This window comes from Nesoenas mayeri (genome assembly GCF_963082525.1).
Source record: "Nesoenas mayeri genome assembly, chromosome: 3".
Lineage (NCBI taxonomy): Eukaryota > Metazoa > Chordata > Aves > Columbiformes > Columbidae > Nesoenas > Nesoenas mayeri.
In genome coordinates this window covers 41,629,761-41,656,460 of record NC_137544.1, presented here as the reverse complement: position 1 = coordinate 41,656,460, position 26,700 = coordinate 41,629,761, and the positions used below count along the sequence as shown (strand labels likewise).

General features: G+C 38.2%; 1 protein-coding gene across 1 annotated transcript; it reads right to left on the bottom strand.

Moving 5' to 3' along the window:
* Positions 1-344: 344 nt before the first annotated feature.
* Positions 345-26,700, bottom strand: FHL5 (four and a half LIM domains 5; the record flags this gene model as incomplete). The annotated part of the gene is made up of 6 exons (XM_080340869.1): positions 345-496; positions 1,604-1,790; positions 3,931-4,100; positions 6,603-6,777; positions 8,861-9,031; positions 26,617-26,700. The coding sequence occupies 6 exons, from the start codon at positions 26,698-26,700 to the stop codon at positions 345-347; spliced, it is 939 nt and encodes a 312-aa protein (XP_080196995.1).

Below are 26,700 nucleotides of genomic sequence, written 5' to 3'. Positions count from 1 at the left end.
TACGCCATATAGACTTTTCACAATCCTCTTTGGTTCGTGGGAGATGAAATATGAATTTTTAAGCTTCTAACAGCAGAGTGCAGTGTGTTACAAGGAGAAACATGCTGTAGTTAGATTTAAAATATATATGATTCTTTTCTGCATTATTTTCTTAGCCAGTATGGGGCTGTTCAAATTCCTTTTTTTATAAGCAGTTGAGAACTATGATAGAATCAAACTGCCGTTGGGAAGTTACTTGAATGACTGAATAATTCTTACACCTTTTAGATGATTTTCTTACTGTACAGTAATGAAGTACATGGTTACAGAACAAGAATAATGCAGCTGTACAGATCTCCACAGAACTATGAAGCAGAGCCACATTCATGACAAAAGACACCATCTTGCCAAGTGAGGAATCCTCGGCCCACAAGTGAGACGGAGCATTTTGTGCAGTTAAAGCATTCCCCATGCCACTGGCGCTCTTCAAATGAGACAAATTTGGCACTTCCAAGAGCTGAAAGAAATTATGAGAAAGAAGATGTGAATCCAGTATTTCTGGGATGGTTCAGAAATGCAGAAGGTTGTTTCCTAATGTGTGATCAGGTTGTCATTCATGCAACAAATAAACAAATTAACAAAAATGCGTAGTCTTTGTTGGCTGAATTGAAAAAAAACCCCTTTAAAATTAAATACGGTGAGAAATATTTTAAGCAAAGCTTGCTTGTTTCCATATCTTGTTATGAACTCTGAACAGAATGGGTTTATCAGAATGTCCATTCAGGTTTTTCCCAACAAACTCTCATGAATATGTGCAATGTGTTAATGTGTTGTTACTCATAGTTTCTTTATGATACTGAGTGAAATGTAATTATTTCATCTAAGTTTCTTCAAAATGGAGTCTTTTGAAAATTACCAGGTCATGACGTTCCTAGCATGAGGATCTGATTTTTATTTTTTTTTGGTAATATCACACCCATTTGATTTGGTATGCCCAATTTTTTCCACTTACATATGCAGCATGCACCTGTAACAATCAGGCAGTACTTTTCAACTGCCGAGTCCACACAATATAGAATTACAATGCAGAACACCAGCAAATGCTCTCAGAAAACTAGATATATCATAGCCTAGTGACATATATGACTAATTATAAATCATCTAAGTGCACAAGGGTTCATCCAATAGAACTTTGTTGTATTTGGCAAGATTTCTAATTTGACAGGTGTGCCTTACCAGCAGGCAGTTAATTCATTTCCAATTTGATCACATTTGCATTTAAAAACAAAACTGAAGAAAGTACAAACATGAGGCACTTGTGTGTACTCTTCTGGGAAGGACCAAGAAGTGCCTTTTATTGTATTCTCAAGAGTGAATTTTAGTGTAGAAAGCACTAAATCAAACAATGGAGGAACACCTTTTGGCACTGCAGTTAGGAAACGTGATTAGTATAAGCTAGCAAGATACATTACATCTGATGGAGAAATTGTCTCTCTTGTAGTTAAGTCCTTCAGCCTTTCATTATGATGGGACTGTTTTTAATTGTTTTCTCAAGTAAAGGTCTACTTTGAGAGGAGACTGATGATTCATTAGTGTCTAGTCCCTTTTAGAACACGAGACTCACCTGTAATAGGTTTCTTGCAAGCAGCGCACTTCTTAGCATACAAGTTGCTGAAACAGTCTACACAGTATGGATTCTCATCTTTGGAAATAAACCTTTGTCCAGACAGCTGGGTTTTACACCCAGCACATACAAAGCATTCTTTATGCCAAGGCTGGTCACGGTAGGTCACTCCCCCAGAAGTTATTACCTAATGCATTGACAAAAAGGACATAAAAATGAAACAAAGGTGTGAATAGAGAAGAATTATCCAATACTTCCTAAGTTGTTCCACTTGTTTTCTCTCTTTCTGTGTGCCCAAGAGAGTACGGTCACATCAACTATTTTTCATCTGGAATATCAACTTGACTAACTGCAGCTGAGCTAAACATGCCACTGGTTTGTTATTCTCGCTTTTCTGTCACAGAATAACCTTGTAGTTTTTAAAAAAACAAGTTAGTTTCTTATGAAGTTTGTTTTATACATGTGGATAAAAGTCTAGTATCAGGCATGCTCTCAGAAGAGCAATTCTCAGCAATGGACAGTGTGAGTGAACTGATGCCGAGATTATGGCTAATCTCTGGAACTGGCATTTTGCTGTCTCACAACTGAAACAGTATTTTAAGTAAGAAGAAAGAAACAGTGAAGAAGCAGAAGTGAGACAGAAAGGCGATCTACACTGTCAGAAGAAGAAAATATGGTGCTTCTCAATGTTATCAAACTTCTCATTCCCTGCAACTCACTGACAGCTCTCCACTGGTTATTTCTGAAGAGGGAAATTTCCAGTTGCTCTATGGCTTCCATATATGTGGTAAAGAGCTGGTTTCACAGAAGCTGTGAGAGACTGTATAGAGAGATTTCTGTAGAGATAAAGATGAGCTGTAAGACAGTGTTTCTACTGTGAAATCACATGCACAACAGTTAGTGAAAGAATGGATGAATGAATATAGTTGGAAGACGAGGAAAAGAAGTTGGAAACAATTAAGTAAAAATAGTGGCACCACTGAATTTGCCTGGATAATGCAGTTTCACGGAAATAAAGAATAATACTGGGCAATGTCAGGCAATTAAAATAAAAATTCCTGTTCCCCTTTGCATTCCAGTATTGGGATAGTTCTAGCTACCATTTGCTTTTTCATTAAAATTTCAAAATTTCTGGCATAAAATTCAAGACTCCAGTTTGGCGACTTAATCTCTTTGGACTCAATTCTTATTTATGCAAGGTTAAGTAGTGAAATTGTTTTATTCATGGTATAGAAGGATTCTTTGCATTCCTAGAATTCTTAAGAAGCAAATTCTGATATTAGTTCGCATTAAGTGTTTCTAACTTTAATTTGTCTAATAAATATAGAGCAGAATGAATATATTTGCCATGCAATCATTTAATGCAAATTAAAGATGTAGATGTAGAGACTTGGGAATATATAAAAGTACTTTCTAAAGTTTAACTACTGAAAAAAAAAACAGGCAGCAAATTTTTGTAAATTAAAAGCTTTTGTTAGAGATAGAAGTTTACAGCTAAACATTAAATAACTTCAGAAATTATACGTTATTTGACAAAATGAAAAAAAAAAAAAACCCACAACACGTTTGCTTCCAGAGTGATACAGGTATTAAAGAAGAAGTTAAATTCTGCCATAAAAAGCAGCTTAAAATATTTCTTTAGAAAAGAGTATCACACTAGAATAGTGTGGTACTTTGAGTGTTTTAATCAACCAGAGACAATTTTAAAACATGAGAAACTGAGAGAAGGATGAATTGAATTATTTGTATTTTGGGCAAAACAAACAAAACCAACATCTGAAATCAAGTTTTTTGGTACTCACAGGGGAAACATCATACATTGAAACAGTGGGACTCTTGACCAGTGTTATCACAACTGAATATTACTTAATCTGATTATTGCCTCATATATTTCAAGAGAAAAACAGGCAAGACTGTGAATGCTTTGCTCAGCTTAGGCGGCTTATTATGTACATGAATATATTTGAAAAACCTTGGAAAGGGAGGCATGTTTATCAAGGCAAAACCAGCTACTACCAGGAAAGAAGGGTTTTACATAATTTTCAGTGAAATTTCAACCTTCATTAAAAATCACAATCAATAACAAAAGAACCTTAAAGTGTTTGTTTTGGTCAATAAATTTACTTCAAATATAATAAGGCTTAGAATAATATTAACTAGAAGGGAACAGCAGACACTGTCACAGTTAGCTTTTGCTATCCAAGGCTGATGCCAAAAGGCAGACTACTCTTACTCCTAGTTCACCAGATGTTTTACACAATCCAATCCCTTCTGCCATGAGCATTATTGCCTCGTTAGGGCCATATTTGAATTATATATTTGATTACCTTTTTGCAAGAATAGCAATGGTGAGCAAATTGCTTTTCAAAACAGGGCACACAGTAATTCTCATTATCTTTGGTGATCAGCGGTTTTGTTCCCAATGGTTGCCGGCAATACTGGCAAACAAAACAGGATTCATGCCAGGAACTTCCCTTAAATTCCGTTTTACGGGAACCTGCAAAAACCCAAAGCAAAAAACAACCCCCAGATATAGCCTTGTTGCATAAGTTTTAAATGTTGAGAAGACTCCTTAATCTTTTATCTCAGTATTGCATTGGATTGCATTGTATTGTATTACCTAAGGAAGCACTTATTCTCAATGTAATAGGGCTTCTATAATAAGTATGTACTTGAAATTTCAAGAACACAGTGCCATATGATCAGCTGGCAAAAAATGTACTAAGTTCCCTAAGCTGTGATTTTGCAGAGTCTGTCCTTATATGAAATGTTTATGATAACTTCTCTGTGATATGCTCAGGTCAGTCAACTCAGTGATAATGTTCAGGTAAAAAGTACTTTTATAAATTAAAGAGGAATTTGTTGGATATTTAGTACATCTATCCATGTCCTGTATTTTGTCTTCCTTAAACTAAGGCTCCTTTATTTATAAATGCAGTATTTATCTTATTCGTCTTAAGCTGGCAATTTTTTAAAAAGTAAGTACCCTTTCTGTGATAAAGCATGCTATTCTGCCTCTTCTTATAGCTCATAATTTCCATCCTAGATTGACAGTTGTTTTCATCATGTTCGACTAGATGCTTTTGATCAAGCATAAGGACAGATGCAAATGCAAAAGAAAGTCACTCTGTTAAAAGTCTATCACAGGAGTTTCAGAGCTCTTAATTCTGTGTCCTGTACATCTTAACATAGATCTGTAAGTCCAAGATATACAGATATATCTGAGAATTATTTTTCCAGTGACTCTTCACCATAACCTTCTCTCCTGCTGGCAGCATCAGACTGTGAAGAAAGGTGCCAGGTGCTTTATCATCCTTTCCACACAAATAAGAGAATTGCTGATATATTAATCCCACAATACCTGTTTCCTGGACTGTGGACATAACAGAGAAAGAAACTTCTGGTTGTACTTCAACATAAAAGATTTGCAGCTTCCTCCCAGTGATCAGAATGCTGACTTCACTGTCTTTACCTACTGGGTCTTTTTGACACAGAGCTAGCAAGCTGATGACAAAGTTAATTATTAGAAGCTGATTGGCATCATCGTGCCACTTCAGTTCTCTGTTTGCACTGTTACTCCCACCCTTGGCACTTGCTGCAAGGATTTAGTCTTCTAGACTCTAGGGCAAAATCTGCAAGGTGGATATACACCAGAGGAAAAGAATGCAAACTACATTCTGGAGCTATTCTCATCACATTCACTAAGGTGTGCCTATTAGGCAACATGTTTTAAACTACATCAAATTTGAACAGCATGTAATCCTTAAACTGAACACAACTATGTTCCTACAACATTAATTACCTCTAATACAGCTTTTACCTGCAATGAAAAGAAAATAAACTGTAAAAGTACATAGTTGCACGAATGCTACAGGTTGAACCACAAATCGGTAAACTTGTATTTATACTAAGACAATAATTCTGCACAGCCCAGACCTTATTGTTTGGCATTAAGATCTACTGAAAAATTAAACTCCTATATTACTGCCAAATTTATTGATGTCCTTGGCCAAAGGTTCCAAACCCAGTAATCCGTGAGGCCATGGCAGATATTTTGCAGCTTGTTTTTGGAGTTACACACATGATCTGTAAAAAGATTCAAGCGTTGCGGGTAGTTCACTGCTCCAAAAGCTAGTGACCCACTTTCCTAAGCAAGCTACTTCAATTTGCCACATATGGTGCTGTTGCTTCTCTTAGATGTGTCTGAAGAGGTAGCCTTTAGGAAATCTCTCTCCTGTATGAGCTTTATTGGTGTGGTAGCAATGACAGGTCTAGAGCAGGGGTGTCAAACTAATTTTCATCAGGGGCCACATCAGCCTTGCAGTTGCCTTCAAAGAGCCAAATGTAATTTTAGGACTGTATAAATGTGAAAATGAGTTTGATACCCCTGGCCTAGAGGATGTCCTGAACAGACACGATCAAAAGCTGAGAAGCAGTTTAGTGGAAAGTGCAGGATTTTCAAGGTTGCTAACGGCAGGAAGTAAACTTATTGTAAACACAAATGTAGTTCTGTTGTTTCCAGTAAACATGCTGATAATGTTTTGAGCACAGAATGTCATGTTTTGACAATTTAAACAAAAAATATTTCTGAGTGAAAGAAATGGTACAAAGAATGTGAGATCAAGGTCTGGTCAGTGTGGCAGACAAAAATGCAGATGTCTTGTCTAATCTGGCACTCCTGCTAATGACAGCTCTGTTTGTCTACCCACACTCACAGTGGGATATGCTTCCTAAGAACTGCATCAGAATCAAGGACTCGAGAGGGACACATTTTATTCTATCTCAAACTCTAATATTCTTTGTAAGGATTCATAAACTGTCAGTGCTAGACCAGAGGTATCTGCCTGCCCTCTCTTCAATGCTGGGAGTGTACTGCACACAAAGAAGTAGTATTCACCTGAAAGCTGTTCTGAAAGTCAAGGACCTTGTGGCTTGATTATTTGAGGTTACAATTAAAAATGCAGTTCTATTTTTGACCAAAGGGTCCCTGTTGTCTTACCAGGCATGATGGTCTTCTGGCAGTGGAAACACTTAGATGAATACTCATCAGAGTAGCATTCAGTACACAGTAAGAGCTCATCCTTGGCAGCAAAAGGTTTCTCCACCAGCGAGCGACTGCATTTGGCACACTTGAAGCACCTCTCATGCCAGTGGCGGCCTTTGTAGGCCAGATCCTTGGAGAAAGTAAGTATATGTTAATGAAGATATTTCTTTACAGTGTTTTTATCCCTTAGCTCCTCCCAGAAAGTGAAAATGGAGAGCATCGCAATGGCGACTTGAAGAGATGACATGTGCCTCTGGCGGGAGGTGTGCTCAGGGGTGATATAAGTACTCAGTATCACTGTATTGATATATTTTGTAGATCTCTTGCAGAGGCCATTTGGAGCTGTTTTGGAACAGATAATTGTTCTTCTTTATGTAACATCAGATATATGTTTTTATTGGAAGAATCATTTTATATTTTACAGTTGGCCTTCAAGGGGAAACAAGTGATCAACATTTTTAATGTGCGCAGGCCACCTGACAAGAACGGCTTTCTCTATGGACTTCAAAATTAACTTCATGTATTTTTTAACATTACTACTTTTTCTTCCAGCTGACACTACACAACACTAAAGAAAGATCATATTATTATTGCAGAAAATAGGCAATTAAAATCTCATTGAGAACAGAATGATTCTTAGGAAGATTATTAAAAAATCATTGCTTTTGTTTACACCTAATATAACTCTTCCTAGAATCTTGGCAGAAAAGTGTTTGTTTAAGACTCAGCAGGTTTAGGAGATGAAAAAGCTAACAGCATATGTATGAGACCTTAACTAAGAATTCAAAAAAACAGAGCAAACAGCAGATGTTGTCCAAGGTTAAACAAACAAGGAAAAAATGCACCTCCAATCCCCACATCCCCAGCCCCCTTAAAAATAAAGCAGACCCTTCGAGCTCACCTTTATAAGTAAGAATCACAGAAGGGCACAAATCCAAACTCATTTCTTCTCCTTTGTCAAATCTCCACTCTTTAAAGTGTTAGAAATTAAATAAATACCATGCTTCATTTTGAGAGGAGCTGAGTGCTTACTGCTTTCATTTGCTTTAGTTAATGCTCTGAACCTTGTAAAAAGCAGGCAATCGCTCCAGAGCGGCCTGAGGCAAAGACTGGGTAAGAAGGAGAGGAAGAGAGCCAAGCTCTGCCACCTTGTGAGAGGTGGGACAACCAGCTGTAGATCTCTGTGGGCCTCTTTTCTAGCTGTCTCTGGCCTGTTGCACTCCTTTCTTGTCACTCCTGCTTTTTTCTCCCAGTTTTTTCTTTCACGGAGTCCAAAGACCTGACTTTTTGTTAATGATCTTGAACATCAGTAGTCCTGCCATTTACTTAATTTTCAAATTTTAAAAGTGAAATTAGTGAGTTCAGAGCATGTGTTCTCCAGGTGACCCAGACTGGTGCTACATGTACAAGTTTGCTGTTGGAAATGCTGATCAGAGTTTGAGAAGTGTCTTCATCTAAATCGGCATTTTCCTTGAATGATTCCTTTTCAGTACTGAGCTGTGGTCAGACAATGTGCCTTGAAAACCATTAAGTGCTCTGGCTAGGGAGATCTCCTGAGAAGCTTGTTTTAATAACTTCCTGACCTTTTATTTCAAAAGAATTTAGGCAAAGCAAGCATGAGGAGAAGGTGAGCACTACATACTGAACTTGGCAAAACAAAGGCATTTTGATTGGTTTCATCTGAACTTAAAATTCAAAGTCAAGTGTACAGGCTTTAAATTGTAGTATGGGGCAATGGAAACCCTGTCAAAGGAAAACCCGGTGAAAGGAAAGCCAAGTATAAACATGGTTTCTTTTCAGCTTGGCATCTGCCTGTTAATACCTACAGTAAAAGTAACTTATCCAGTACTCAAAATATTTTTTTTCAATGGACATCTCTCAGAAATTCCAAAGTTTAGTTCAACCTGATCCACTGAATTACACCAGGACTCTACCATCCCACAGTCACTGTGCAGTCTTTGCAGCTGGTGATTGACTGGAGGTGAAGGATGGAGTCTACTTGTGGTCCACACATACACCACAGCCTTGCTGTTTGTGCAGATCTCCTGATCTTTGGCCTCAAAGCTTTCCTATTCCGAGAAAATAGCACTGTTCCTCTATGCTGTGTGTCGATACACAATGGCTATGCTTGGGTCTCTTCACCAGCACAGGAAAACGCAGAGGGCTGGATATAGAATCTGCCAAAGAACGAGAAGTGAAAGCTAAATCTTTACCTTGGAATCACACCCAATAGGTTGCTTGCACTCTTCACAGGGGTTGGCAAACAGGCTGTCATAACATCTAACGCAATAAGCATTTTCTTCTCTTAATGTATACTTCTTTCCACGAAGAGACTGCAGGCAGTAATGACAGTCTGTGTGACTGCTGGTCATTTTGGTGGGATTCTCCTTTGTGATCTGGAAAAACGGACAAACATGTAATTCAGTGGATGACCATTTGCTTCCTCAAATAGTAAGTAATGCTGCTTCACCTGTGAAAGTTAGGACAGGTGTTTCTTGGCCATTTGCGGTGCCCTGGATTTCTAATTCTGGACTGCTCTAAAATGAAATGTTAGTCTTTAACAACATATACAGTGTATTCTGTTACCTATAGGAAGGGGAGCAAGAAGATTGCTTCAGCTTAATCTAATGGTACTTACACTGATAGGTCAGATACCTAAAAATGAAGCCACATTCGCATTCTCTATGTACAACTACTGGCACTAGGAACATTTTGTACTGGATCGTGAGGTGTGGTTTATCCAGAAGTCAGGGAATGGAGATAGAAGACATACTTTAAAAATTAAACCAACTGCGGAGTTAAAAGTACAAAAGGAAGTGGCAAGCACTTTTGTAGTGTGTTCCTGGCTTTCACTTGCCATTTCTGCCTTTTTGCTTGTTCTTTCCTTTTCAAAATAACTGCATCTCTACCTGACTGAGCAGAAGGAAGACAAGGGACTCCAAGCTATACGGTGTTTTTTTTGCGTAATCCTAGCTGTGCTCCTAACATTTGGTGACACAAATACCTCAGGATAGCAAAAAGAGCAAAATATAAAAAGAAATAAACTAAATCATAACTCAAACAAAATCATAACTCAAAGAAAGTTTCCCTTGTTGTTATTGGAAAAGATTGTCTTTTCTTACTTATTTCTTTATTGCCAGGTTCCATGTTGGCAGTGCCAAAATACTCGGAGATAGATTATATTTCTGTGCCAGACAAGTGCAGGAAATACCACAAATCTATTGAGAGCCAATTGTACGAATTTCCCATCCTTTTTTTTTTTCCAGGCAAAAGAAGCTTAGACAAGTATCCTGCTTATAGATCTGCAATACTGAACATTTTAAGGATTATGGAGATGAAGACATATTTCAGTCTTCTTTTTGCTGGTTGGATCATCAGAACTTTGCTAAAATTGGGTCTTCATTCCTGGGAATGAAGGAAGAAGAATCCAGAAAGTTCCCAGTGAAGCAAACCCAGAAACATCTGCTGGACTCGTTGCATTGCAGTCTTCATTAAACTTGTTGAGTGTAGCTGCAGCCAGCGCCAGCAACCATAAATTTTAGGAGACTTGAGAACAACTGGGGAAAGTCTCCTAAAAATATTTACAGATCAGTGACTTCGGGCAGCTGACATATTTGCACTGTGAAAAACAGTGCAAATTAGTTTATTTTAACCAGATGCAAAGCCTGCAAGTGAGGAAGAGAAGCATATGAAGAACAAGATTCCAGGGAGCAGTTAACCATCACAGAGCTTATATCTAGTCTGTTTAGAGTTACTTCTCATACTTATTTTTATATACTCACTCCCTGTATTATATCCATGGTTCAGTTTTAAAAAGGCCTTTCATGTTTTTCTGGGTTTCTACTTTGTGAAATGTAATCCAAAATGATTGTTTGAACTATGAGAAAGAACAATTACTGCAGGTATCCACTGGCATCTATGTATGAGATTTATTAATTTATTCCTGAAGGGATAGGAGTAAGACAGTGGAAAGACGGCAGGGAGAGAAGCAATAATGCTTATTGCAGACCAAAAGTAATGACTTGATCATTTGGCACAAGTTATGGAAAACTTGTTGTTCCTGTAAATTGAAAATCTTTTGAGTTGAATCGATTTACCGTATTTTTGACTGCCCTAAATCTTTATGCTAGCCAAGAAAGGGTGTAGTAAGGAAATAAAATAACCTGTAACTCAGATCAGTGGGAAACATGCTTGCTTAAAAATATTACAGATGTGTTTTATGTTATATTCTTGGAATAGTAGTAAAAGAGTGCTTGCAACTGTACTTCCATTTCCTTAAGATCAAACAGAGGTGTGAATGTGAAATGAATGATCCCAGGTTTATGAGAAAATGACAGGAGATCTCCCTAGCCAAATGACATTCATTAGCGTGTACATTTACACAACATGACATATAAAAACCAGACACAGAGCAGTGCATTTAGAGCACAATCACTACATAGTCATGCTCATATATAGAAATATTGAGGAAGCAATACAAAACTGGTGGCTACAGGAATGTTTGTGGTTAACTGGGCTCCATATTCAAGGTCATAGGATAGAGTTGAAACTGAGTTTCAGAGGAATTTTCATTCCTTTTTTTTTTTTTTTTTTGGTGGGAATTAGAGTTATGAACTGCCTCTGAAGATAAACCTGAGGGAACTGTTTTTCTGATCTCCTTCCTGCAGAATCAGTACCCCAGCTTCCTCACAGTTTCATCAGTGGCAACAGCAAAATCCTAACAGGGCATGCATTATGTTACTTACAGTGCTTTTTGCTGCACAAAGCTCACCAACAAATAGCTTCAGACATCTGCAGAAGATACATATCTGGTTTCCATTCTAATGAATGGTGATAGATTTTTTAAGTTATGGAAAACTCTGCATACCCAACAATATTCTTTAAAAGGTCATTATCTTTATTATTATTATTGTTTTTCCTCACGAAGCCAATCTGTTCTGGGAAGCTCAAGTTATGTGCACAAACAAGACCCACTGTTGTAATACCTCAGACGTTCTGAATTATCCCCCTAAAAGCACATATGGATACGGGAGCAAAGTGCTATTACTCCTGTTTTTACATATGACAGTAGTTGCTTGAGAACATAAAAGAGTACCTACAAGACCAGAGTCAAAGTCTGGGGGTATTCCTGAGCTGCTCCTCCACTAAAATGCTCAAATTGCCCAAGGCTTTTCTTCAGAGAAAATCCTCAGGGTTTGACCATGATATAAGACCATACTTGGAAATGAAGCAGTGATTGTATGAAAAGGAATGATGATTTCTACAAATCTCTTGGCAAAGGTCTGGGTAACCTTTGTGAACTACTTTTACCACTACACAATGCAACAAAAAACGTGAATCTCATTTCCCTCAGCACCACTTACCCTTGCTCCAATAAATAAGTAATGGTAGGAGCACCATGTAGTTAAGTAGAATGTTTTTCTTGTGCTTTGATCCTAATCTCTAGAGAAATATGTTTACTTTAAGTTTGCTGGAAGCTAGACTTTGAGTTTTGAAGGTCAGTTAAGAAATCTCTGGAGGTCTGATGCTATTCACTCTCATGGAATGAGAGGCTGACTCCAGCATTCCAGCTGCTAACTCGTGTCCTAGGCACAGAGAAAGACTGTGATTTCTTCATTCCTTGGGAAAAGGGGATTTTGTTATCTAAATTGGAACAAAACTGAATACTGTTGATTTTTATATATCTAGTAGGCACAGATACGTGATACCTTTTGTAGTATTAGAATATTCCAAAGGGGAGCAGAGAGACGTTGCCAAAGATGCGAGGATATTGCAACTGGAGTCTCTGGGGTCACATTCAAGAATGCAGCATTCTCATGGTATGAATTATAAAGCAGATGAAATAAAAGAGCAGAGCTGGCTGGTCTGCCCAGGGTTTCAGCAAATTGAGATAGAATTTTAGATAGAATTTTAGATAGAATTTTATATTCAGTTAAGTTTTTTTTTTTTTTTAACCTTGGAACATGGTTTTAGATTAATTTTCTGATTATATTTCCCTCCCCTCGCTTTTTATTTTTCTGTGAGAGCTGCAGAAAAATAAGTCGCATGTATTTGCAAAATACCCTACTGACTCAAGGTTACAACTGCATTGTAAATCTAACAGCAAACTAAAAGAGGGACTTTCTGTAGAGTCAAATGGTTTCCTATAAGATGCAGAGCACTAGAAGATTTCCAGTGAAGAAAGCCATAAGAAAATGGTTGTGAAGTTGTGATAAATGTGGAACCATCAGTAAAGGAATGCTTGTTTTCCCACTGGAGCTAAAAGGCACAGCCACAATGTTAGTATGTCTCTTAAAAATTTGTCTTGATGTTTTCTATAAACATATGTTGATCTCCGTTAGTTTATATAAATATAAAAAAGCTCAGAAACTTTATCCTACTTAGATGGGAATGAATATATATAGGCATGTAAGTATATACATATGTTTAAAAACCCCAAACCTTTTGCTTTATGGCAATTCTAATGGACTATTTCCCGATCTAAATAAGCTTGCTATTGAACTGCATCATCTTTTTCCTTAAGAATATACAATGAAAGAACAAGGCTGTCTAATAGGAAGGCATGAAGGCAGAAAAATGATAGCAACATAAATCGTCACAACTACACTGAAGGATAAGAAAAAATCCCTGGTCTATTATGAGGGGGACACCTGTGCAACATGTCCCAGATAATTTTATATTCAGTTAAGTTTTTTTTTTTTTTTTAACCTTGGAACATGGTTTTAGATTAATTTTCTGATTATATTTCCCTCCCCCCGCTTTTTATTTTTCTGTGAGAGCTGCAGAAAAATAAGTCGCATGTATTTGCAAAATACCCTACTGACTCAAGGTTACAACTGCATTGTAAATCTAACAATATCATTATAAGGAAAAATTTCTAACAGTATCATTATTTTATAAATAGAAGTTTCTGACAAGGTTCTACAAGGAAATTTTGCCTCATTCCAGAGATCAGAGTTTCTTGATTTCTCTGGGTGCCTGATACCTGCTCTCCCCACCCCAGCTCTGAAATCTGTTACTTTGTTATAGTGACCAGACCTACTAAAAGACCTGAATCCTCAGGTAAAATGAACTCATAAGACATACATACATACGCTGTATTTTCAAAACAGTGGCAGTATCCTCGCTTCGTCTCTTCCCTCCCTTAGTGTAACTGCAGTTTTCTCAGTGATAAGTTTAAGTTTTGCTTGAATTTTTGCTCTTCTGAAAATGGCTAGAGAAGCAATAGGAACCAATGGCATATGTTGCAGATCAAGTCAAAACAAGCACCTACAGGAAAGCAGAAACACAGGGGTTAACTTTGAACAATCTGTTTTATCTTCATGGCTGCCCTGGTTTTGTTAAAAAACAAGTTCCTCTTTTATTGAATTTGCCTGTCAGCTAAAGCCTTCATATTAGCTGCATTTTTCTGGAGAATCAGATGCATGTTTTGGTAAACATAGCAACGGAATGTAAGCTTATTGATAAGAATGGATGCACATCTCACGAGAGGGGCAACAAGAAACAGGTGAGCAAGAAACTGATCAACAGAGTATAACATCCCATTCACATGAATACTTCATATAAAAGTGGGAGATCAGAAGGATCTTGTCCCTTTTCCTTATGGCCGACATTAGGAGAGGACCTTGCTAATTGTTCCTGTGAACAGAGGCCTAGTGACAGACTGAATCCAGCTCCAGTTGGCTGCAGAGTCCAGTCCAGGACTTTGGGTGCCAGCTCTGCAGTTGCTAGGACTTTAAAGATTGGTTTTGTATATTTTGTATTATTTTCTCTATTTTTATTGATAGCATTAGTAAAACATTTTTTATTTTTCCAACTCTCTTCTTTCTGTCCTTCTTTCCCTCCCGATCGCCTGTCCCGAGTGGGAAGTGGGGAGAGGGAGGGGGTGAAAGGGAAAGAGGGGGGAGAGGGGACTAACAATACATCTGCCATGGTTTTGTTGACATACCACAATCAAAACCTTGACAATGGTGCAGCACAGTAATGGAAAATCAGGTCCTGGGAGCAGCTGAGAGAATGTGGAGCTGAGGACGTCCTCTTGCTAAGGACGGTACTGTGACAATATGACTATACTGCTTCAAGGTCCATGAGTGACCTGGTTTTGATGGACTGTCTGGGTAAAGCAGCTCATTTAGAGGTTGATCTGGTAACTGCACCACACTGCATTGTAAGGCATTTACACACCGCACGACCATGAGCAAAAAGGGCAAGAGCTCTGGCTTAACTAGGGGATCGAGCATCCCAGGAATTCTGTTTTACCTTAATTGGTATTGCTATCTGCTTTGCTTACACCATGCAAACTAAAACACTGGTGTAGTCATTCAAATTCTTCCTTTGTTACTTATCTAAACTTCAAACAGTGAAAGTACCTCAACTAAGTGATAACAGTGGTGCAGACAAACAGAAGTGCTGTTGCAGAAGAGACCTGACCAGCCTCTGTCCCTCAAACTCTCTTCACTAGCTACAGAGTGGGTTGGAATAGCCTAGAACCATTGCCTCTATGGCAAGTTATGCTTTTCCTTTAATTCAGTCACAGAACTTTCATCAGTAGCATCCAGCTTGTCCAATACAACTTATACTTGCTACTGAGGTCAGCCTGAGTGATTTAGTTGGCAAAATTCAAATTAATGGCTCTGTATGCATCTCTCCTAGTGGATACTCTTTCTCTATTTTGAGCCTTGCTAGCAAAGCTCAAGAACTACCATCACAGTAAACCAAATGTTCAGAGAAATTAGAGGTCGGAAATAAGCATGTCAAATGTAGTACCTGAATGCAGGGGTTTTTTTTGAAGAGACAGAAAAGTTGCTAGCTGGCTACAGAACTAAACCTAGACTCTTTTGGTTTTTTTTTAACCTAATCAACACGGGAGAGTTACAGAGTGCAATTCATGATTTAATACAAGTAACACGTTGGTGCTCAGAGATTCCAGTCCAGGATAACTGACCCTGTTATTCCAAACACACCAAACCTGGCTGATCAGCAGTATTGCTGGTCAGTAATGCAGCTCCATGTCTAGAGACAAACTGTCTGTGCAGTGCTCGGAAGCAATTCAAGTCTCTCTGATGCTATTACCCAGAAACACAAATCCTTTTCATCTCCTCAGATCCCTGGGTGCTGCCAATACCTTCACCAGCAGCAGTACATGAAAAAGGTAGGGTAAATGCAAAGGCTTAGATAATTTATTTTATTTTTCTGAAAATGTTCTTGCTGACATTTTTTACAGGTTTTCACATAGTCTGGTAGAGCTAGAATTTTCTCCTGTCTTCATTATGGAGCTCATTTCTTTCTGACTATAGTGAAATTTATAGAATAAAATGAAACCATGAAATATTGTAGCTGTGCATTAGTGTACCTTTTCCTATAAAATCCTGGGAGTATTCTCAGTCATACTTTCTATATTCAACCATAAAACAGGTTTGAGGATTGCATCAGGCACAAAGTGGCCATGTGATCAAGTACACCCAAATCAGCTGGTGAGTTATGTACTTATAAGACTTTTAGACAGTTTTAAATTGATTAGCTTCAGCTGCCCAAGTTCCAAAAGCCAAGCAGACATGAGCCTGAAATGTGGATGAGAAATCATTAGTGAATCCTAGGTACAATGTTAAAGGAGACAATTCGAAGTAATGACATTATTGGGGTACCCCAGGGGTTGATACCAGGAGCAATACAGTTCAACATCTTCATTAATAACATGGATGATGGGACAGAGAGCACCTACTGCAAATTGGCAGACAATGCAAAACTGGGAGGAGCAACCGATACATCAGATGGGTGTGCTGCCATCTGAAGAGACCTTGCCAGCAGAAGTAGGGTGGCAGGGATCTCATGAATTTCGACAAGGGGAGATGCAAAGTCGTGCCCCTGGGGAGGAATAACTGCAGGTATCAGCACATGCTGGGGGCCAACCAGATGGAAAGCAGCTTTTCAGACAAGAACCTGGGGGTCCTGGTGGACTGGCGGACACCAGGTTGACATGAACCACCAATATGGCCTTGTGGGTAAGAAGGCCAACATCATCCACACAGGGCATTAGGAAGACCATTGCCAGCAGGTCAAGGGAAGTGATCTTTCTACTCAGCACTGGTGAGACATGCCTGGAGTGCTGGATCCAGTTCTGGGATTCCCAGCACAAGAGAGATATGGAGCTACTAGAAAGAGTCCAGCAAGAGGCCACAGAGGTGATAAGGGACTGGAGCATGTCTCCTATGAGGAAAGGCTGAAGGAGCTGGGACTGTTCAGCCTGGAGCAAGGAAGATTCAAAGAGGTTCTCATCAATGTATACAAATACCTGAAGGGAAGGAATGAAGAAAAGGGAACCAGGCTCTTTTCAGTGGTGCCCACTGACAGGAGAAAATGTAACAGGCACACACTAAAATAGAAGGCATTCCATTTAAACAGAAGAAAAAAACCTCTTGCTGTGAGACTGTTCGAGCACTGGCACAAGTTCCCAGAGAGAGGCTGTGGAGTCTTCATCCTTGGAGATATTCAAACCCCAAGTGGACACAGCCATGCTTTAGGTGACCCTCCTTAAGCAGAGGGTTAGACTAGGTGACCTCCATGGGTCCCATGCTACCTCGACCATTCTGTGATGGACCACAGAAAGTTTATCACTGCAGAGTGATGAAAGACAGAGGGTGGAAGAGTCCACAAAACCTCAGCATTTGAGCAGGAGTGGGATCACTCCCATAACAAGAAAACAGGTCTTCTGTAGGCGACTTACTGTGATTCCACATCTAAGGTAGACATGTGTAGTCTAAACACATGCGAAATGCTACGGCTTTCAGCTGTAATGTTTACAGGCTTGAAGCAGCTTTGCTGCCTATATCCCCGGAGCACAGATTTTGAGAGATATTTTCAAAGATAGTAAAAAAGTGGAATTTTAAAAAGTAAATAAGCAATTAGGTTCTTCATTATAATTAATTTCAATGTTTCCTGATATTTCCAATTTGGTAAACATCATAGTTTCTAAATCCTTCTCAATTAAAATGCATCCAGTGGAATTGCACAAATTTGGTTACAGATGAAAGAGCAAAGGAAACTAGTGATCCTAGATAGTTTCAGTTGAAGAAAAAAAAAACAGTTTCAGTAAATTCAGCATTTCCACAGGGAAAAAATTACTTTCAACATACTCAAGTCCCAGCCGTGTGTGAAACTGAGAGACCCACATTATTTTCTGTGTGGTCATTGAGTGCGAAACATGACCAACATGTCCTTCGTCAACCATTCAGATACTTAGATGTGAGTACTGTCCAAAATCTGGTCCCTTGTTCATGAAAAGGAGTTACTGGAGTTATCTGATTTACCACAGTAAAGAAGATTTTGTTATTTTTGTTGTTGCAGGCTGGTGCAAGTCAAAACTTCTTTTCCTCACTGATCATTTTAAATGTTAAGCTGGTGTTAGTTGTTGCAGACCAGGCTGCAGAAGAGATGTAAAGGTCTGGATGCCTTCAGTAATCTTGGCTACTTTGATGACTTGGCTTAGAAGGAAACGTAAGCAGGGCTCTGCCACTCAACCACTGCCCTGTACAGAGGAAAAAAGGAGAATTTTGGGCACTGACATCTACACTAAATATACTCCTTACCAGGACTCAGCAGAGAAAGCAGATCTAAAAATTATTTTGCAATGACTTCAAGACTGTGGGAGGGAAAAGGGCTGTAACTGCCCATATATATCTATATTTTTTCAGTTCAGCAGGCAAAACCATCCTAAGAAAGATGCAAGAAGCCCTACAAGAGATGGCTAGGCAACAACTATGAACTTTCCTCATGAGGAAAGCTTCCTAATCCCTTTTAGAGGATTAAATTCATGCTCTGAAACTTGAGCATTTACAAACTTCCAAAATGAAAATAAATTAAAAGTTATTGCATCAGAGTATTTCTGAAAGAAAAAGAAGTTTAGCACTAAGCTTGATCCAAAATATTCAAACATTTTTATTTTTAAAATCTTGAGGTACTTTAGTAGAAAGTATTTGTTAACACAAGAACACTTCATGGAAAATGTTGGTTTGCTTTAGAAAAGTGGGATTCAAAAAACTGAAATTTGACTGAAAAATATTGATCTAAAATGCATAATAAATTCTCAACTGAAAAATTTCTAGTAAAAACTTCCATTTCATTTTTGATATAAAGCTGATGTAAAGTAAAAATTTCATTTGAAGAAGCAATTTTTTAGCTAACTACATTTTATTCTAGGAAAAAGATGTGAATGTGAGTTACGGTGATCTCATTTTGAAAGAAAAAAATTGGTAGCAACAGGACATTTATCCTGGGTTACAGTTTCTTCAATTAAAATGCTGGGAATGTATAGAATAACATATGGTACTTGCATGGAAATATTAATATCTTCCTCCTATCAACCTACAACCCAGCAAGTACTAAATCTCTTTGAAAGAGAAAAAGAAACATCAAATATTTGGGGCTGAACTGGTCAAGATGAGAACTGATCACTGAGGTCCCAGCTGATCTTTGGCAACAAATACAAAGTCTTTGCCAATAGCCTTTCTGCCTGTTTTTTTCCTGTCCTCTTTCCTGCCTCCACCTTCACCTACAACCCCCTAATCATGGAAAATACTTCAAAAAGTGCTCAAATAAAAAGAAATTGAAAGTTACAAATGAAGGCATTTGCTGAAGTCCCAATCTGAGACTTTTATCTGTTAGTTCATCCCCAGTGTGCAAATTAGAGCAGCACTTCTGAGCAATCTCTGCTACAAGAGCACCTGCACATGTAACACCTGCCTCATGATTCCCCTCTATACAATGCACTGAAGTCAAAATGCCTGCACAGCTGGGCAGAAGGCCACCAAGGAAACAGCAGCATCTTAGAAATACACCAACAGCACCAGGCAGGAGCACATCTACCAGGAGTGACACAAGCCTGCCTTTGGGACTGGAAGCTTTCCTGGGGGAAACAGCAGCAATTGGAAATGACACCTGTGATACAGCAGGGAACGAAGCGCTCACATGCCGTGAAATGAAACAGCCTCGCCGCCAACAAGAGGTAACAGAGATTCAATAAGCAGTGTCGATGCTGACTGCAATTTTTAAGAACTTAATAGAAAAATAGGTCATTTATTGTCTTTGCAGATGCATCAGCTACAGAGACTGGATTTCCTCCACCCTTACATTTTATTTCAGAGACAGAAAGGTGGATGAAGAGCACTGTGTCACATAAGAATGGGAACATCACACGAAATAAAATCCTTCAACATAAATAACTACAACTGATTACACAGTACAACTTTTTCTAGCTGGGTTCTTTAAAAGCCTGTGACCCACTTTAGAACTGCTTTAAGAAATAAAACGAGCAATAATAGAAAGATGAGCAGCAGCAGCAATGTTGGCAGCAAGCTGAAAGTGTAAAGGATTTTCATTACCCTATTAAAAAAAAAAGACCTCCTTCCCTCAAAACCAAACCTAAAACCCCCAAGTGGCAACAAAGCATCTGCTGCAGTGGCACAGCCTTTTCCTTTCCTCTCCCAACCACACTGTGCCAGCCTGACCTAGTTTTCCGAGGAAAAAATAAACCGAGCTGCGGCACTTTTGTAATAAAAAGATGACACCTTATCAAAATGAACCAAATCTAATGATGCCTGATCTCAGCTCTGTTGAAAGATTGTTGTGAGCTAGGTGGCATTACAGCTTAGGAAAAGCAAAGGCTACTGCAAGGGGTATTGGTATGCGAGATCCCTACCTCAGTTATTGTTCCCAGGGATTTAGATTTTTATGCACGATGAATGGTCAGTTATGCTGCTTGCAGAGCTCCACCAGTCTTGGCTGACATTTTCTTATCAAACTTTACACTGAAAATGGAGATGATGTGGTTCTGCAGACAAGCCTTGGACTGCTTATTATGCCCATAGGAATCATAGTTTGTGAGGCCACTGCGGTGCACAGTCTAAGAAATGCTGGCAACTGCAAACATAGCATATAGGACCCTCTCCTCACATTATACGTGAGCTGTTTAGGTGACCTTTGCTGGGGCAGACTCCTCTCCTCAGAGAGGAACTCCATGATGTGCCTCCATGGACCCTCCCAAGGGAAAGCAGGCTTCAAGGTGGGCAGTCCCAAGGGGCAGGTTCAAATAGAGAAGGAATGGGGCAGAAACACTGAGTAGAGCCAATAACAGGCTGATCTCAAAGCAAGGGCTATCTACACAGTCTGGATTTTTACTGACAATTAACATAGTAGGCATCATTACAAGAACTAGCAGTAACAATCCCCTGCAATTGCAATGTCTTTGAAATACAGGGATCCACACAGCATTATTAAAATTCATACACATACTTTGCATCTGCTAGGTGAATAGACCATGAAAGGTCTAATCTGGTGGAGAAAACTGGAAAGATGCGATACTCTTTGTATTCTACTACTTTTACAGTAATGAACTGGTTATATATTATAATTCAGACAGAGGGCAAGAAAGGTTTCCAGGGGAGCACACAACAAATGACCAACATGAAAATACACTGTGGGTATTCTTAAACAGACTTATTGAGCATCCTTCTGCTTCCTTCTAAGTGTTGCACAAATGCCACCTTTGTCTTCTCTTAGAAGAGGACCCCAGCAACATTTGCATGTGTATGCTAATTAATGCAACTGAATAATTTCACTCAATTCATGAATGTCCAATCGATGATTTAATATTTTCTGGAATAGGTTTGTAACTCTGCATATTAGGGCTGGTGTCCTCATATCTACTGGGGAACACAAGGCATAATTCACTTAAGGAGTCTCAACATCTGCACAAAGGTTGCAGTAATAAACTTGTACAATTCATCTGTGTGTGTGTTTCACCAAAGATGCGGAATTATAGCAGAGTGATTTTTTCCTTTTATTCTCTGCCCTGTATTTGTTTTAAACATGCTATAAAGCTGGAAAACCTTATTAGTTAAACTACATGGGTGCATCAAAGCCAGGCTGCTGGTCTTTGGGCTGGGGGGAAAAAAGAGAAAATATTCAGATATACACATTCTTTTATGACATGTCCTATATTAACCATTGATAGTAAACCAGCACATTTAATTCCAACACAGCAAAAGGACACATGACTCACAACGTAAAAACTCAGTTCTAGAAGAGAACTGAAAACAGGACTTTTGAAGAAAAATGTTTGGTGTGGTGGTTGGTTTTTTTTTTCCTTTTCTTTAAATTCATGGCTTTGTGCACCATCCATTAAACAGAAAAAAAACAAAACAAAAAAACCATGTTTATTTAAGACCTCTTGAGAAGTTTTGTAGATAATGTCTTGTCAAACAAGACAGAGTATATCATGGCATCAACTGTGTTTTAACTTCAATCTTCATATCCAGTGAGCAGCAACACTGACCAGTCTTCAAAGAGACTCAGCCCTGGGTTTTGTTCATGTCCTGCCAGTGACCTTTGTCATACACTTGAAATCTTTGTGCCTCTTATTTTACCTGTTCTGCCTACCTAGGAGATAAGGTCTGCTGAACAAGTATGTGACTGGGTATCCTAACATTTCTCTTAAGCCTTAAAATCTCTGTGGCAGACATTAAACATATTTCTTTCTATTTTAGTGGAGTCCATCTTCCTAAAAGTGGCTATGATTTAAAATTAGATCCTGCAATGAGTAGGCCATGGTATTCTGTCTTTATTATGATGTGAGGTTACTGACCCTTCAGTTACTGCTCTGCTGGGATTTTTGTAATGTCCTGGCATGTGAAAAGGTCCTTTTTTTTGGTTTTGGTACTTTGACTTTCAGAGTGGATTTCTTCTATTATTATAAATATAGGCTATCTAAAAGTTGGTTCCAGTGTTGGATTGCCCTATTCTGACTGAAAGAAATTTAAGGCTAATGTTTATCTGAACATTCAAGACAGTAAACACTTTTCTCAGACAATTAAAAACCATCAGTAAAATCTTGAAGTTCTGGAAGACATTTGGAAAGAATAAAAAAATTCCTTTCTAAGATTTTGAACATTTTAAGAACATGCCATTTAACTCAAGGATATTGTGGAACAATGAGTCCAGTGAAACCTGTAAAGTCTATTGAAGTGACAAGGTGAAGCCTGACACGTAGCAACCAATATTGGAAATGAAGAATTGAATCGACTGGTTTCAGTACAGGATGATGCTCAGAGGCCCTAACTCTGACCAACTGTGGGGGATAAAGTCAGTTTGAGCAGGAGGAAAGTGGTAAACAGCAGCAGCAACTACATTAAGGAACAAATACAAGTCCTTTTTGCTAATTTATGTTAAATTTGGTAAATATTTTCAGTAAAAAGTCTAAGCAAATGATTAAACAAATTAAGAATTCTGCTACTATGTTAAAAAAATATTTTGAGTTTTTAATTTGAAATGTTTCTCTGCAGTCTTCAGTTTTCAGTCACCAAACTAAACAAAGATTGACAATTAGAAGATCAGCATGAAACAGTTTTTCCTCTAATGTTTTTCCTTTTTTTCCCTCATGCAAATCCCAGACTCACAGAACTCTAATTATGCCACAATTTTGCATGTTATAATACATAAATGACTCACCATATAGCTGAATCCAAAACTTGAAGAGCTCACTTGAGGAAGGCTGGGCTCCTGATAAATAGATTTACAGCCTAATGCTGTTCTGGGTTTTGATAAATAGAACTATAACCTCCTACTCTGAAGTATTTTACAGCCTTCCTTTCAAAGGTTTCAGAATGCTTTTCTAACAACAGTAATAAAGTAAAACCCAGTTGTGAGATGATTGTCTACAGAAAAGGTTAACAATCATTGAAGCAAAGTAATTGACTTGCTCAAGGTCAGAGAGCAAACCTGGAGGAGTGGGAAGAAGCCAGTCACAATGCCTTTGCCACTAGATGGGTCTTCTCATCAGGCTGTGTCCACGGCACTGGCCCAGGATGGTTAAAAGCACCATACGAAGGTTGCTGGGTTATCAACTTCCTGTGCCAGAGGTAAAAAGCACTTCCAAAATTAGCTGAAGCAATAAAACGTTCCAGTTGGGAACTTGGCAATTGTCCTTAATGCCTCTGAGGTTATGATTAATATTCTTAAGCAAAATGTTCTGGGTGGAATTTTTCCAGTTTCGTGTCAAACCTCTTAGGGCCACAGTGGTTGAGAGAGTTCCTAATTATGAGAGGTTGTTTCCAGACAGTTTTGGATAATGTGGTTTTGAACTCATTTTTATTTCTCCCCAATGTAACCAACTGGGTTTACAGATAGGGAGCTGAGGCACAGAACAACCTGGTGGAGGTCACTCTAGACCTAATTCTGGTCTCCTTTGTGTGTGTGTGTGTGCTCTGTCGACAGCTACACCATGCTCCTTCACTAGGTTATTATTTCTATCAGTTCTGTTGTCTCAGCACAAAGACATGTTACGAGTATTTTTTTGAAGGCCAGCAAGGAACCAGAGCAACCTGATCATATCCATAACATGCTGAGAGGTACGAGAATTTACCAGTCCTCATATATGGATTTAGAAAAATTCAAACTCAAAGGCAACCACGTCTGAGAAGAAAAGTAACCTACTGGCATGAATGAGGTAGAATCAAAGGAAACTCTTAATCTAAGAAAGGGAAGCAAGAAGGGATGGTAGCTGGTGTATACTGTACAGAATCAGAGAAGAATGGCAATATTCACAAAATCTAAGCTAGGCCTACTGAGGCTAACGAACAAGGCAACTTTTATAGTTAAAATAGAGAGATAAATTCCTCTCCAGCAGAAACTTAACCATCATTTTAGAGGCAATCAAGGGAGATTAGTTAGCCTTTGTATCAGTCTTGTCCCTCACTGTATTTCTGCTATAGAATTTTATTAATGTATTTTTAATACATCAGCTCAGTGTTTTTGGAGTAATGTTTGCATGTTTCTACAAAACCATCCTTATTTCATTCCAATTCTATCTTATGGGAAAATACAAATGTATGAAACAAGGAGTTCACAACCTCCTTTCTCACTAGAGCTGTGTGCCCTGATCCCAGAAGAATGAAATTGGCTGCAGGAGCCTAAGCAGAGCATCAGCAGCATTTTGCAACATATTCTTCCAAACTTGGGGCTCTACAGACTTCAATCAAACAGTAAAACTGGAAATTATTAATTTTACAAGCACCCTAGAATTAGTCATAAGACATCACCTTACCCTTAGCTGGCAGGGAAGCGTGCAGAAAAACTCAGGTCACTTTTATTACCCAGGTGATCTAAAAGCCTGAAGAACACCTAGGGCAGGGGTGTCAAACTCATTTTCACTGGTGGTTGCATCAACCTCGTTGTTGCCTTGAAAGGGCCGAATGGAATTTCAGGTCTGTATAAATGCAACTACTCCTACATTTATACAGTCCTAAAATTACATTCAACCCTTTCAAGGCAACTGCAGGGCTGATGCAACCTCCAGTGAAAATGAGTCTGACACCCCTGCTCTAGAGCTTGTTTTATCATCAAAAGGGCTGCTCATTCAAACAGGGTCAGAATTACACCCTCTGATTTGGGACTTGTCATTTGAAAGCATACTGGTTAAAATGTTCACATTTCTTTCTGTCTGCTGTGGTTAGGTAATACCAAAAGTTTTAAACTTCTGTTTTTGTTTTTGAGAAATAAACTCAGAAAAAGAAGAACATAAAGCAATCTGAGCGTATTGGTATAAAGCCCACGGAACATATGTCTTACCAAGTCAACCAAAACCAAACACTTCGTAAAATATGACATCCTGCAAATAACCTGGAGATACCATAGATCACAACTAATCAGAATCTCTTTCAAGCAGCTTTGGACTCCATTTTGCTCTGTTCTTACAGGAAGGTTAGTATGCCATCTTAAGTTGCTACCAATTACACAACTTCAAATCAAACTGACTTTTCTGAAACTGTGATAAAATTACACGGCAAGAGCATCAGCAATCTGTTGAAATGTTAATATGTGAAATCCGTTACAGCCTGTTCTGCTGAAATACTCTACAAATGTCAACTCACTACACAAATGGAAGAAAAATACAGGTGAAAATATTAACCACAAACAAAAAAAGGCATCTGAAACTGGTTTTCTAAATGTGACAGATTTTGTGCCCAGGTCCAGATATAAAAGCAGATCTTTTGAAAACAGGGATAATTAAAAAAAATTTTTCAAGCATTCATATTAGTGAAATAGAAACTATATTTGATACTTTTGTCCAAATTGAATTGCAACCTCATTATCAAAAAGACTCTCATTATGAAATCAGGTAGCAGTACAATTAATATATATAGACTTTAACTTAAGAAATATTTCCATCATTACCCGTACTTCTTTTTTTAATTCTGCAATATAGGCAAACATTTCCAGCACCATTTCAGTAAACAGTAGTATATCCTTTCCATTACTTTCTCTTCAAATTCTAAACCAAAATTATGATCTTAAATATGTGATAGCTAAAAGATAAAACAAAGTGTCTTATGGAGAGGTAATTTGGGGATGATACTTGATTTTTATAACAAGTCAAAATAGTTTGGACACTGGTTTGACTTCAAAAAAAAAAAAGCAAGAACAATCCACATTAAGTGTTAAAATTAGTTATGCTAGAAACAAGTGACTTACCTTATCAGAAAATACACTATTTAGAAAGTCTTCTTGCAATAGCAGATAGCTATGAAAGGTTGCTAAGAGATAAGAACAGTGATTCAAATGTCATAGCAAACAGGATACAGTTTTTTTTTTGTTGGCTTCTTCTTTGAAGTAAACCGAATTAATTCTCATCTCATTACAAAGGAAACCCCAAACAATCTTCCTGTAAATTAATGAGTGAGCCAATTAATAAAATGAAAACAATTGCATCCAAATAAAGTGTGGCATTTCTTCTCATACACAAAATTAAAAACAAATTGCTAGATGTGTAGAATTCTGGATCTAATTTAATTAGCAGTTTTATGTGTGAAGAAAGAAGTCCCTGCTTACTTGCTCAAAATGCTAAATTAGGTACCTCGTATACTACCACATTTAAACATTATCAGATAAAGGAATTAAGGAAAAGAGCCTCAATACTCACATTTGGTTTTAAGCTGCTTCTCCTGGTAACTTTTGCAGCAAAATAAAGGAAGAAACAATTATGCTTCTTTGCAGAAACAAGCAT